The 14,995-nt window shown below is 36.8% G+C and overlaps 1 protein-coding gene across 1 annotated transcript in view; it reads right to left on the reverse strand.

Annotated features, from left to right (window-relative positions):
- COG5 (component of oligomeric golgi complex 5) overlaps nucleotides 1–14,995 on the reverse strand; it is a 488,722-nt gene that overhangs the window by 361,623 nt on the left and 112,104 nt on the right. Inside the window, exon 6 of the mRNA XM_058296542.1 lies at nucleotides 3,946–4,066. Within this exon, the coding sequence (XP_058152525.1) occupies nucleotides 3,946–4,066 (121 nt within the window). The remainder of the gene's footprint in view (nucleotides 1–3,945; nucleotides 4,067–14,995) is intronic.

A 14,995-nucleotide genomic window follows, 5' to 3' on the forward strand; every position in this document is an offset into this window, starting at 1 on the left:
GGGGCTCCAGGCGGAAGCGCTACCCCCCCTGTCCGGCAACCAAAAGGTCCCCCGCTTCACAACAAAACACCGTCTGTCTCCCCAAATCGATCTGCAAAGGAGTCTTGTCCCAACAACCCCTCACCAGCCAGCCCAGTATCCGCGAATTTCTCAGCACCGCAAAGCCTCCAGAAAAAGGAAAAAAAAAACAAAAACCCCTGGCCGCCGCGGCTCCGGAGCTGCAGGAGCGCCCGCTACTGCGGCTCCGCCCACCCAAGGAGGGAACTTCCCGCGCCCAGCTGGGACCTCCGTTTATATATTATAGACGTATCCTCTCTGTTACCTTCCCACCGAATTGACGTCCAGACACCTTCCAACCAGCAAAAATCCCCGAAACAGCGCAGTCCCAAAGAGCCTTCAACGCTGCCCAGCCGCCCCCTGCAGAGACATTACCAGGCAAGCTCACGCAGCCACCATCTTGCCTCAACTCCTCCAAAGTGGTATTTTTCATTTAAATTTCCAACTGCTCACTGCTGGTAGACTGTACAAAGCTACAACTGATTTTTGTATATTGATCTCATATCCTGAAACTATGCTAAACTCCTCTACTAGTTCTATTACCTTTATTATAAAATCAGAATAAGACGCTACTATACCGCTATTAGAATGGCTAAACTTAAGAAGGTTAACCACAACAAATGTTGGCAAGAATGTAGGGGAACTGAAATTTTCCTACACTGCGTAGGAATATAAAACGTTATAATGATTTTGAAAAACACCTTGGTACTTCCTTAAAAAGTTAAACATACAGATACCATATGACCCAGCCATTCCACCCCTACGTACTTACCCAAGAGAAATAAAAACACATGTCTACACATATGATTTTTAATAGTGAAAAACTGGCAACAACCCACATGTCAATCACCAGTTGAATGGATGATAAAATTATGGTATACCTGCATAATGGAATATTATTCAACAATAAAAAGGAAAGAAATACTAATATACTCAACAACATGGATAAATCTCAAAATAATTATGCTGGGTGAAAGAAGCCAGACAAGAAAGAATACATACTATATGATTCCATTTGTTTAAAATTCTAGAAAATACAAACTAATATAATATATAGTAACAGAAAGTAGACCAGTAGTTGCCTTAGGATGAATTACAAAGGGATATGAAGAAACTTTAAGAGCCACAATTATGTTCATTTTATTTACTTTGGTAATGGTTTCATAGGTGAATATGCATGTCAAAACTTACTTAATTTTACATTTTCAATATATGCAGTTATTATATGCCATTCATACCTCAATTTAAAAACTGAAAAAGTACTGAAATGAAATAACTGCCATTAAGTATCCAAAACACTATTTTTATATTGATATATAATTTGCATGCCATTACCCATTTACCCTTTTACCCTTTTAAACTCTTTTACCCATTTACCCATTTTACCCATTTACCCATTTACCCTTTTAAAGTGTATATAGTTCAGTGGTTTTTAGTATATTCACATAGTTGTGCAACAATCACTACTATCTAATTTCTGAACATTTTCGTAAACCCTTAAAAAACCCTGGACCCATTCACAGTCACTCAGCCTTCCCCTCATCACCTCAGAATATACTTAAGCATTACAGGACAATGCATTTCTTCTGTCACCCAATTCAAGCTGAAGACTTTTCAAGTCTAATAGGCTGATTTTAAGTTAATTTTAAGGATCTGTGATACAAGTACTATCCTTTATCATTTTATTCTTTCTATCGAGAACTAGAACCATTTTGATATATTGTTAATTTTAAAGATGGTACAATCACAGAAATATTAGTGTACATGTACTATGCAATAGTGATTGCCAAATGATTACTTTTACAAAAATATTAATTCCAAATGTAGAAACTTTAGTCATCTTGTTCTTAGCTTCTCCTTATTAGTTAACAATGCTTGGATTTGCCAAGAGTGAACCACAGTGGTGAGTGATAAAGAGATATGGCTTTGCAAATATTTAACAGCGCATGATCTGCAAAGCTTTAAAAATTTACATTAACACAGTCCATTTTGTGATAATTCTATCATGAACTATACTTTCCCAACAACTATAAACATTTAATATTTATAAAAGCTCTGGGTAAAGCCGTTACCACACTGTTAAAATAATGGGCTATACTCTGCATTCAAAACACTGTGATTGATATGTGTGCCTATTTGGACTACAGCTTCAGCTGCTTCAAGAAGAAATGATAACCAGAATGATCTAGAAGAAATGATAATCATACATAATAAATCTTGCAATCATTTTAATCTCTTTTTACTGGTTTTATTATTCCACAAGAAAACTATACTCAGGCATTATTCACATCTTAAAATTTAACTTTTTATGCAATATATTCCAAGTATACTAAACTACAGGCTAAGCACATGACCAACCTTGTGTCTAATTAAGATCTATATCCAAGCATTACACAACTGGAAAGTTGTTTAAGCATGATTTATGAAAGGGATAACATTTTTTTTCTTAGTCAAGAATTGGTGGGGAGCAGATGTGGCTCAAGCGGTTGAGCGCCTGTTTCCCTCATGGGAGGTCCCAGGTTCAGCCCCAGTTGCCTCCTAAAAATAAACAAGCAAACAAATAAAAAACCAACTCGGGGAGCCAATGCAGCTCAGTGGCTAAGTGTTGGATTCCCACATGTGAGGTCCAGGGTTCAATCCCTGGCCCAGGTACCTCAAAAAAAAAAAAAAAAAAAAAAAAAAAAAGGAATAAGCATTACAGCATAACCATGTAATTGAAATACCAAATACAGCAAAATCCAAAGAGAACACGTAATGTACATCTTTCTGATATTCTTTTGGTATAACGATGTTCAAAGCATGCTGCCCCATACTAAGTGGACTCTTGATATTTGAGGTGGATATAAACAAAGAACTCCTAAACAAACAAATGAACAAATACCACTAAATGTATCCAATTCATAAGTGAAAAGAAGAAAACCACAAAGCTTCATTAAAAGGTAGGTGGTTGGGTATTTCTATATATACTCATTAATTCTTTAAAATTTTACTGGAAAAATTATGTACTTCTTCATCCTGGACCTTGGTAGTTCTTGTTAACAGTCAAAACAATGAATGTCAAACCACTGAATAACAAGGGTCTGCTCAAAATGTTTGAGATAACAATGAATGAATGCATAAATGAATCAAATAAATCTTCTAGGCATAATATCAACATGGAACCTATCATCAAAAAAGCATGGTTATGCCTGGATATTTCCCCTTCAGAAACTGAAACTTATGTTCACTCAAAAATCTGTTCATGAATGTTTATAGTATATCTATTCATGAACACCAACAACTGAAAACAACCCAAATATTCTTCGACCAGTGAACAGATAAACAAACTGTGGTACAATCTATATATGGGAATACCACTCAGCAATACAAATAACAAATTCCTTGTACACACAACAACTTGGACGATTCTCAAAGGTATTATGTTGAATAAAAGAACCCAGCCTCGAACGATTACATACTATATGATTCCATTTACATGACAGTCTCAAAAAGACAAAACTACAGTGATGGAGAACAATTAGTCATTGCCAGGGTTGGGGTAAGGGGAGGACATGACTATAAAGAAGTAGCATGAAGGAATTTTGGGGTTAACGGAAATGTTCTGTATCATGTGGTGGTTCCATCAACCTATGTTATGCATGTGTTAAAAATACACATAAGTGTATACCAAGAAAGGTCATTTTTTACTATATGATAATTAAAAAAATAAATATCATTTCCATGAAATCAACTAATTTTACTCATCAGTTTTGGAAATGTGATAATGCTGAAAACAATTATTTAAATTTGTTCAATAATATTTTTTAATGGTGATAACTTAAAAATCAACAAATAAAGTGACTTGAAATCTTTAAAACTTTATTAACTTTTTATTCAAAAAAGACTTACCAAGTTCATTGACACTCTGAGCAGCTTTAGTGATCTCTCTACTTCCCCCTTGAAGTTGTCCTTGGAGTCTCTTACTGAGATACAAGATGCGTATTATTCTCCGAAGCAAATCACAGGCAACCTGTGCAAATATCAGTGTTAAGTAGTATAAGCAATTATGATTCAAAACTATTCAAATGTGAATCTGTTAATTCTTTTCAGGTGCTAAAGAGTCATGCCTTTTTTCCCCCCAGCAATCAGAATAGTGTAGGGAGCACAAAGTAGTACTATATTTATCTTTTACATTAAATTCAGATTTATCCTAAATGGTTAGTGTGGCAGTTTGATACTATTATGAATTCAAAAAATAGATACTCTATTATGTTTGTAAACTGGCCGGTCATCTGGATTTATTAGATTGTATTGGATTCAGAGGTTTCACTTTTACTTGATTAAATTAAGATTGGAGATTTCATTCGGCCATGTCAGTAGGACACTGAGTCCCCGCCCCCTTGGTGGGTAGACACTCAGACAGAAAAAGGACACAGAGAAGAACACAGAAGCAGATACACAGGAAGAGAGTATGCTTCATAGACATGGCCCCAGGAAGAGAGATGAGACTAATAATCTACAGCTAACCTTTTGGAGAGACCAGAGGAGGGGAGCCCAGAAAGAAAGGAGCCCTGGCAAGAGAGACAAGCCTTATGCCAGCCTACAGCTGAGATAGGAAGAAGCTGGGACAAAAGAGCCTTAAGAGGACTGAGGAAGGTTGAACCCTCACAGACGTCACTCGCCATCTTGCATCAACATGTGGCAACAGACTTTAGGTGAGAAAGTACCTCTTACGGTACTTTGAGTAGGACTCTTTAGGGCCTGATTACTGTTAAGCTCTTACCCCAAATAAATACCCTTTATAAAAACCAACAGATCTCTGGTATTTTGCATCAGTACCCCTTTGGCTAACTAATAGTCAGAAATAATAAAGAATTTTGAATTGAGGAGTTGTGAAGTGCAGGGACTCTTCACAGTCCTAGAATAGTTTCTCGCTGCATCACCACCATTTTGAATGGCACTGAAGCAAAAATATCTCCCCTGTCCAATGAGGAAAATCCTAACTGGCAGCAACAAAAGAGTGCGAAACTCCAGTGTATTAGTCTGCCAAAGGGCTGCCAACGCAAAGTACCAGGATGTGTTGGCTTTTATAAAGGGCATTTATTTGAAGGAAAAGCTTACAGTTTCAAGGCTGTGAAAAGTCCAACACAAGGCATTATAAGAAGTGCTTTTTCACCAAAGTCAGCTGCCACATGTTGAATCAAGATGGCCAGCAATCTCTGCCCAGGTTTCAGCCTTCCCCTCCGGGCTCACCCTTTCCTCTTGAGCTCTGTGGGCCCAGATTTTTGTGGCTACATGCTGAAGTGATCCTACAGTTCTCTCCCTCCTGGCATAGGGTTTCTTTCTTCCTGGGCCTCCTATATCAATCTCAGCTGTTCGGCTCTGCGCTCTTCTCAATTTCAGCTGTAAACTATCAGGCAAAGGGCTCATCTGTCCCCAGGGCCTCAGCTGTTTGAGCCTTCTCCTTTCTGTCACATGGCAAGATCAAAAATGACAGAGCTCTCTCTTCCTGTGTCCGAGTCGTCTTTCTCTGTGTTTCTGTTTAAATTAGACCCAGAAAGGGGGCGGAGATCCAACCTGAGTCAATGCCTTACAGATGCAGCCAATCAAAAGCCCTAAAGTGATCTTATCAAGTAATGTAATCAAATACCCTTCAAAGGAATTTAATGCAATTAAAGGGTAATGGATTAGTTTATAAACATAATCTTTTTCTTTTTGGGATTCATAAAATAATCTCAAACTACCACATTGGGAAAGACAGGAGGTCTGATCCCCCCACCATAAAATTGTTTTCTGGACAAAAGACACACACAGGCATACACCAAATACATACTGTTGAAAAATTATGTGTTAAATATATTTACCTTTCTGTTTTTCTGAGCAACAATAGTCCAAGCGAATGAGGTAAATAGGTTTTCGTTCATTTTACTTAAAATACTTAAAATAAATAAAGGTACTTAAAATAAATAAAGGATACCAAATAAGAATTTCCCCCTGGAAAAGGGAGGATTGGGACATCTTAATTTTTTACATAAATGATTTTTATTTTCTGAATAGGTAATATAAGCACACAATTCAAAATTCAAAAGATTAAAAGGGAATAACATTGAAATTCACACTCTAATCTGTCTACCCCAACTATGTACTTAAAAGAAACAATCATTATTATCAGTTTCTTGTTTTTAAGAACTGGCATTTTTAGATAAGCCATTTGGAATGTAGAACATCTAGCAACCATTCCTCTGGATTCTAAATACATCAAAAGAGAAATACCAGGTTTTACTCTAGCCTAATTACCTAGAATTATCCCTCTAGAACTCTCCGGTACCAATAAGGAGTATGCCCTCAAACTTCAATCTTTGAGTTTATTTGTAATGTTTCTATTTTTACCAAATATAGTTCATCTGTCACCATTTTTTACTGACTATTCTTCTGTTGTACAACACAAGTTATTATTTGATCTATAAACATCACCCTAATCCAAACTGTTACCACCTTCACTTTATCACAGTGTCTCCCGGCTAATTTTCCAGTCTCTGGATTCTTCTTCCTGAAACCCATCCTGCCAGATTTATCTTCTTTGAACTGTAATTTTCAGCACTCCAGCTCCCTTTTTAATAAACTTCAATGGCTCTCTACTAACAGATGTTGAATCTTCTCAGAATTGCATTTAATAAATTCCTCCATCAACAAGTCTTAATTTATAAAGCATCGACTCTCAACACTTTCCAATAAAGTTCCCTCCACTCTAATCAATTTCTTTCCGTTCCCTGTTTTTCTTTTTTAGACTTTTATTGTTAAATATAATACACAAAAAACCATACACATAAATAAACAGTTAAATGAAGTATGAGGTTAATAACCTTGGAACCACTATATCAGGAGACATAACCATGTCAGCTAGCACAGAAGGCCACCATAAACCCTCATCATTCCCCTCCCAACTCCCATCCCCACGAAGAGAAACCACTATCTTGTCTTACAGTAATCATTTCCTAACTTATAGTTTTATCACAATAAATGTATGTACAGTAAACTATAGCATTTAAGTATAGCATTTAATGCTGTAGTTTAATTTTGCCCTTTTTTAATCTATTAATTCCCTCACCATCTCTCTTATTTCCTTGCAATCTGTTGAATACTTTGGAAAATTTGTCCTGTAGAATCTCCTACAGACTGGGTTTTGCTGGCTGCATTCCCATAATATAGTTTACCATGTTTTTCCATATTATGTATTTCCTGTACATTGATTGCTAGATCTAAACAGCTATATCAGATTCAAGTTTGACATTTTTAACAAGATTATTTCATAGGTGGCAGTGTATTCATAACACATGTATGATTTTCTCTTTTTGTGTTGTTAGCAACCAGTGATAATGTCAAAATTCATTAAAACATAAAAGACTGTAAAATAGTAATGGCCCAATTATATTATTCCACCTTTATTTATTTGCTAGCATCTAAAACTGTCTATTAAAAAAGGAAACTTTACCACATCTACTATTTGTTTACCTAGTGGTACAGTTTATACATGAAAGCCAGAATACATATTTGATTCCTTCCCTTGGTTTATTAGTTTTCAAAATGAAGAACTGGTTTCCTAATACCTACCAAACATGACCAGTTAGTGATCTGTTTGCTTTTTTATCAATATCACTATGAACTCATAGATTTAAACATACTGAGGTATGCCAATCTATTACAGCCTATTTATCCTTACTAATATACAAATTGACCCATTTTTTAGCCAGTAGCTGCTGAAGGGGATCAATTGTACTGGTTTGCCCAGGACTGAGAAATTTCCCAGAATGTGGAATTTTCATTGCTAATACTGGAATGGCTGTTCACCCTAGAACCTCTTCAAGTCAGCTCCTGAGTACTTTTATCATGATTCTAGTAGTCACTGATAGCTTCCTTGGTATCTGGTATAAAAATGTTCCAGGATCATTTTACACATTTTATGCATCACATGTGAAATCAAAGATTTCTCAAATAAGCCCTAGTTTCTTTTGGACGAAATGGCATTTCAAGACCACATTCTGGGAAGGAGACTTGCTCATCTCTGGGATTTTTCAATAGACATAACTAAGAAATGTCGAAAGTGAAATATTATATAAATACTCATTTCCTTTATTCTATAATACAAATAAAACCTGCGATTAATATGCAATACAGATACACAAAAATATATACATATAAACATATATAAATACATACTATCTTAAGATAAAATGAAAATATCTCATGAGCTCATACTGAAACTCCCAATTAAAATTTAGGAGCACAAGTTATTTATCTAACCTCCTATCTTTTATCATTTCTTCCACACTGAGAATTCTGGCCCTCAAGGTCATAGGGTTAAAATAACTGGAATAATGCATAATTATTCATTTGTTTTATTGTACAACACATAGAAAATGTTATCTGAATTATAAAACCAACAGTAAATAAAAAATTGCTGAAATTAGTTTAAAAATATATTTTGCACATGCCAGCTCTGCATTTTTTTTTTCAGGTGAATTCTATTTCATCATCAAAGCATACAGCCATTTCATAATATACTCGCATTTATATTCCTCATTTAATCCTAATTCTAATGCTCAGAATTAATCTTAACATTGCTGATTCTCCTCTCATTTGCTCATTGGAAGTGCACACTCTACTAGATTATTATTGTTCATGAGAACAATACTCCCTGCATTCTTGTATATTGACGCAGGCTCTGTACTTGAAAATTAGTCAGGCTGGTGTTGATGCACAACAAACCAGCCTGAAACTTAGTGTCTTAAAACAATAATTTATTTCTTTTAATTCTGAGGGGCAGGAATTTTCAGGGTTCAAAAGTTCCAAATGGTATCACTTGGGTCACTCACTCTACTGCATTCCACTAATATCTAGGCAGGATCTTGGTGATACAAAAAGATCTCACTTACATGTCTGGTACCTTAGTACTTCTCTACCTATCATCTCAACATGGTAGCTTGTGCTTCCTCAAAGCGTGGTAGTCTCAAGGTAATGAGACTTCTTACATGGATACTAGCTTTCCAAAAGCAAGGCTAGGCCCCAAATTAGAACAGCATCACTTCCATTACAATGGGTTTTTCATTTTTGCTATCCTAGGTTCTCTGTATGTTTTCATAGTGCTTGGGAAGGTTCACAAATTAAGTTTCTCCTACCACCTTCCCTCTTCTTTCCTTTCTGCTACATTTCATTGTTTAATGGATAATTATGAAACCACTGAAATACATTTGTATTCATATACCAATGTAGATAAACATTTTTTATTTTTATTCATTTATTTTAAAGATTTATATATTTATTTCTCTCCTCTCCACCCCCCCACCCCGGTTGTCTGTTCTCTGTGTCTATTTGCTGCGTCTTCTCTGTCCACTTCTGTTGTTGTCAGCGGCACCATTCCTGGGCAAGCTGCTCTTTCTTTCGTGCTGGGCGGCTCTCCTCACGGGGCGCACTCCTTGCTCGTGGGGCTCCCTTACACGGGGACACCCCTGCGTAGCACGGCACTCCTTGCGCGCATCAGCACTGCACATGGGCCAGCTCCACACGGGTCAAGGAGGCCCGGGGTTTGAACCACGGACCTCCCATGTGGTAGACGGACATCCTAACCACTGGGCCAAGTCTGCCGCCAAGATAAAATTTTTTAATATCGTATCAACTGAAACTTTAAAAAGGATCCTACAAAATTACATGACAAAAACCATGTACACATGAAATATAAAAATGAGAAAGGGCTTTATGGGTGATTTCTCTCTCTTTTATTCTAAAGCTTTCTCAAACTTTCTTACTTATATAATTTAAAAGTTAAAATTAAATGAAGAATTCTTTATTTAAAAGCTAAAAACTTCAATGATTTAAAAAGTTAGAAATGACGAAAAGATAAATTTAAAAGGGAAAACATAAGAATGTATATCTCAATAAAGCTATTCTATTTCAAAATATGGTTAAAAGTTTGAAACATTTACAATACTTAAAAGTTAAACTCAAATTTTATTATATAATTCAAAGGTAAAATGTAAATGTATATAAGGGATAATAAGCTCTTCAAAAATTTTTTTTTCTGAAAAACAGGCAATTCATAAGCAAAAATATTACTAAAATAAGCTAAGACACTGAAAATTAAATTCATGTATATAGATGAAGCAGAAGCTTCTGCTTGGGTTAAGAAGACTGGGATGAGAATGAAATAAAGAGAAAAAGCAAAAAGATTAAAGTATAAAAGTACTTCCTTCTAATTGGGGATACAATTATGATTTTAGGTTTAAGGCAAAAACATTCTTTCTAGCTATTTCTTGCTTGCTTTTCTTTTTTAAAGATTTACTTTATTTATTTCTCTCCTCGCCCCCCCTCCCCCCCATGTCTGCTCTCTGTGTCCATTTGCTGTGTTTTCTTCTGTACCTCCTGGCATTCTTGTCATGCAGCACCAGGAAACTATGTCACTTTTTTGGTTGCGTCATCTTGCTGTATCAGCTCTCCATGTGTGCGGGGCCACTCCTGGGCGGGCTGTGCTTTTTTCCCGCAGGGCGACTCTCCTTGCAGGGTTCACTCCTTGCGCATGGGGCACCCCTATGCAGGGGACAACCGGCGTGGCACGGCACTTCTTGCACGCAGCAGCACTGCATGTGGGCCAGCTCACCACACGTGTCAGGAGGCCCTGGGTACCAAACCCTGGACCCTCCATATGGTAGGCAGATGCTCTATCAATTGAGCCACAACCACTTCCTTTGCTTGCTTTCTTCTATCACATGCATTTAAAGGAACTGGGGGCTCAAAGAATAGAGAAATTAAACAGGATCATTAAGGTTTCCCCAATGTTTAAAGTGGAAATGGCTAGAAAAGTAAAAAGATTAGCAATGGTTAAAAGATAAATAAGATTCCAAAGAGCCTTTACACTCCAAAACAGGTTGAAGGACAACAAACTTTTAAGATGAACTTCCTTCCTAAGACAGGATGAGTCAAAAAGGAAAAACTTAATATTAGAAATAAAGATGACAAAATGTATCTTTCTTTTTTCTTTTCTCTCCCCTTCTTCTTTTCCTCCTTTTTAGTTAATCAACATAAATGTCCCAACAGTGAGATACTTCTTATAATAAGAGTGTAGAAAAGGAAGGCTAACATTTAGTAACAATAATAAATATAAAAACAGCATTTCACTAAGGAACCAAGAGAGTCTACAACTGCAAGCAGGAGAATCTCATCCATCAGCCATGTGGGATCTAAGCCCCTCTCAATTTAGAGGTGGAGTGGGAATCGCCATCCCAGAATCCTCAGGATGGAGGAATAAAGTATGGATTAGAGTAGACTTACTGATATTCTACTATAGAATAACTATGACTCTAGCAATGGAAGACAGTATATCACTGATGTGGAGCCAGTGGCCATGGAGTTGCTGAAGGCAGGGAGAGGGAAAGAGAGGTGTGATATGGGGGCATTTTTGGGACTTAGAGTTGTCCTGAATGATATTTCAGGGACAGATGCAGGACATTATATATCCTGCCATAACCCACTGAATGGACTGGGAGAGAGTATAACCTACAACGTAAACTATAATCCATGCTGTGTAGCAATGCTCCAAAAAGTATTCATCAAATGCAATGAATGTACCATACTAATGAAAGAAGTTGTTGATGTGGGAGGAGAGGAACCTCTTATACTTTTTAATGTGACATTTTGTGTAATCTATGTATCTTTTAAAAAAAGAGATAATAAATACAAAATTAAAAAAACAAAAACAGCACTTAACATGAACAATCCTGACCTCTCAGGGTAATCATAAAAAATAAAAATATAAAGTAACAGAAACTATCACAGCTAGAAAACACTTCATAAATAGATCTAGTACAAACTCTTATTTTAAAAGTACTAAAGTTTGTTCATTGTAATTCCACTAGTTAGTGATGAAGAATAGCAATCATGCCTCATAACTCCTAGTCCAGCACTCCTGAGATCATATAATTGAAGGAAACCCCACAGGGGTCCCTCTGTGTTCTTGCCTGGAGCAGATGAACTGGAATCCAGACAGAGATGGTCACAGGAGGAAGCAGGTTTTTTAACACTGACAGATGGACAGGAGATGGGGGCCTCAAATCTACCTTCTTCAAATAAGGGAGGCAGAGTTTTTTTATGGATTCAAACAGGGAGGGTAAAGTGGTTACCAAAAACAAAAGTTCAGTCAAGAATAACCTCACAACAGTAAGCATACACAATGGTGAGCCTAGTTTTGAGATAATCAAAACAAAAGTTCAGTCTAGCCAGTTTCAGTAATTCCAGGCATTAATTTTTGGCTAAGCTATGAAACAATGGGAAAAAAAAAACAACACAAAACCCAGCTATACAATGATTCCATAATCATAATCATTTGTTAATTCTTAACCCTTTGTCAGAGTTTCAGGTTTCATTTTTACTTCAAAACAAGCTGGGCACTTTTGTTTACCAACTAAGCAGCTAAAACTATTTTACATTAAGTTATGGTGGGCAGGATTGCCCAAATAAAGACCATGGTGTTTGTAGAAACAAAGGTGGAGGTGGATTTAAATTGCTGTGGTTCATAAAGATATAACAGTAATTTATGAAACTAGATTTTATTCAACTCCAGAAAACTTCTGAAAAAGAAAAACTATATTTTCTACTTTTTTACATATTCCACGAAATTGAAGCAGGCTAGTAAAATAGGAAATAGACGGATCTGGAACCTGGCAGAGTCCACGCGGACATCTGGAACCCCCAAGATGGCTGCTGAAGGAACTCCACCCCCCGGATTCTGCTACCTAGAACAAAGACTTCTTCCTGGGAACAAGGAAAAGTCCTGGATGTTCTCTAGAAACTTTATCTTTGGGTCCTCACTAAGGAATTGATGGGTGGGGTAATCAATCCAAACAGCAAATAACTGAAACCCCCTCCCCTTCCATAGCAAGGGGGTGGAATAACTAGCAATTTAAAAGTAAACTGTGAGGCTTGACCGCGTTCTCTCACCCTGCTCTTTTGCCTGCGGACCTTTCCTGCCCTGTGTACCGCTGTCGCCATTTTTCCTTTGCCATGTGGCCACCCAAGTAACCCCAGGGATTTATAATCTATAATGGGGAATTGTAGCTTGTAAATTAGCCCTCTCCATCCCTTTTCATCCCCTTCCTCACTACCTGGGACCACTGCTCTGTAATTTTCTCCCATTTCTCTTTCCTCCCTACCTGAATAAATTACTGGCCTAACTCACCCAATGTGCTCTTGAAATTCATTTCTTCAGCATAGTCAAAGAACCTAAATGAAATCCAGTAACAGAATCAAAGGCAAAGAACTCTAAATTTAGAGAAAGAAAATCTATACCACAATCTTAACTCTTGTGAACTTGCTATATGAATTTCAGCAAGTGTTTCCAGAACCTCAGTTCACTCACCCATAAAATGAAGATATATAATTCTAAATAAAATTATGAAAATTTAGTGATATAAAATACTTTAAAATGTTTCATAAATTGGGGCAAAAAACCCTGCATAAATATGAAATACTTTTAACACCAAGCTAAGCAGAAAAAATAATAACGTATTAAAATTTATTGTCAAAAGACTATTCTATAAAGGGGGAAAGGAAAGAAACTGCACAGTTCTGGGAAGTTTAAGATCTGGAGTTGAAAGACTAGAAGTGAACTGAAATTAAACTTTGAGTGAGCTGACTAAAATTAAACAATAAACTGTATGAAAACAACAATGTGTGATACTCTGTAAACTCAATGAAAATGCACATGAGGAGTAATAGTCCTGGTTATAAAGCAGGCTAGTAAGATAGGGAATTAATAGACAGATCTAGACCTTGGTAGAGTCCACATGGACATCAGAAAACCCCCAAGATGGCTGCTGGAAGACCCCACCCTCAAGATTCTGCTATCCAGAACAAGGTCCTCACTAAAGAATTGATGGGTAGTGTAATCAATTGAAACAGCAAACAGTTGGAACCTCCTCCCCTGCCATTAGCAAAGGCACCACACACACACAGAGCTGACACAACAAAAAGAAACACAGATTCCTGGTGCCCTGATAAGGATAGAAGCAGTCACAGAAGAACACACAGCGAACGGACACAGAGCAGACAAGGGGGAGGGGGGCGGGAATAAATAAAAAATAAATCTTTAAAAAAAAGCAAACCGTGAGGCTTGAGCCCGCTCTCGCCCTGCTCTCTTGCCTGTGGACCCATCCTGTCCTGTATGTGCTGCTTTTTTCCTCCTCTGCCATGTGGCCACCCAAGTAAACCTGGGGATTTATAATCTATAATGGGGAATTGTAGCTTGTAAATTAGCCCTCTTTATCCCTTTTCACCCCCTTCCTCTCTACCCGGGACCCCTGCTCTGTTATTTTCTCCCATTTCTCTTCCCTCCCTACCTGAATAAATTACTGGCCTAACTCACCCAGCATGCTTTTGAAATTCATTTCTGCAGCATAGCCAAGAACCTAAATAAAATCCAGTAACAGTTAGTTCTGCTAATAAAAGCACCTCTGTCCTCAAATATAAAGTTTACTATACTCAAAATTAATTTCCATTCTTGGTAAAAAATATCAGAATATTTTATAAAATTTTATTATGGGCAACTTTGTAAATATAAAGCAGAATTATTTTTCTTAGTTAACAATGTGTTCCTTATATATTAATTTATTCTTTCAGTAAGAAGGAAAAAAAAACAGAATTCCAGTGAAACTTAATGTCATGTTTTTCAATACCAATATAAGTAATCTAAAAAGATCCTAAAAGCAATATTTAAATCCCAATTTAACCATAGAGAGTAAATTCTTTTACACAATCTGTTAAGATAAGAATAAAACACTAGTTCCCTGTAGAGGACTCTTACAATACTTGGAGCAATTATACTGCCTATGGACCCCTCTAAGAGAAGTGATTTGGGCAGTGCCACATATGAGTCACCATATTTCAGGTCAGGTAGGCTTGTAACATGAATCAT

Source organism: Dasypus novemcinctus, chromosome 5 (genome assembly GCF_030445035.2).
Source record: "Dasypus novemcinctus isolate mDasNov1 chromosome 5, mDasNov1.1.hap2, whole genome shotgun sequence".
NCBI classification, from domain to species: Eukaryota; Metazoa; Chordata; class Mammalia; order Cingulata; family Dasypodidae; genus Dasypus; species Dasypus novemcinctus.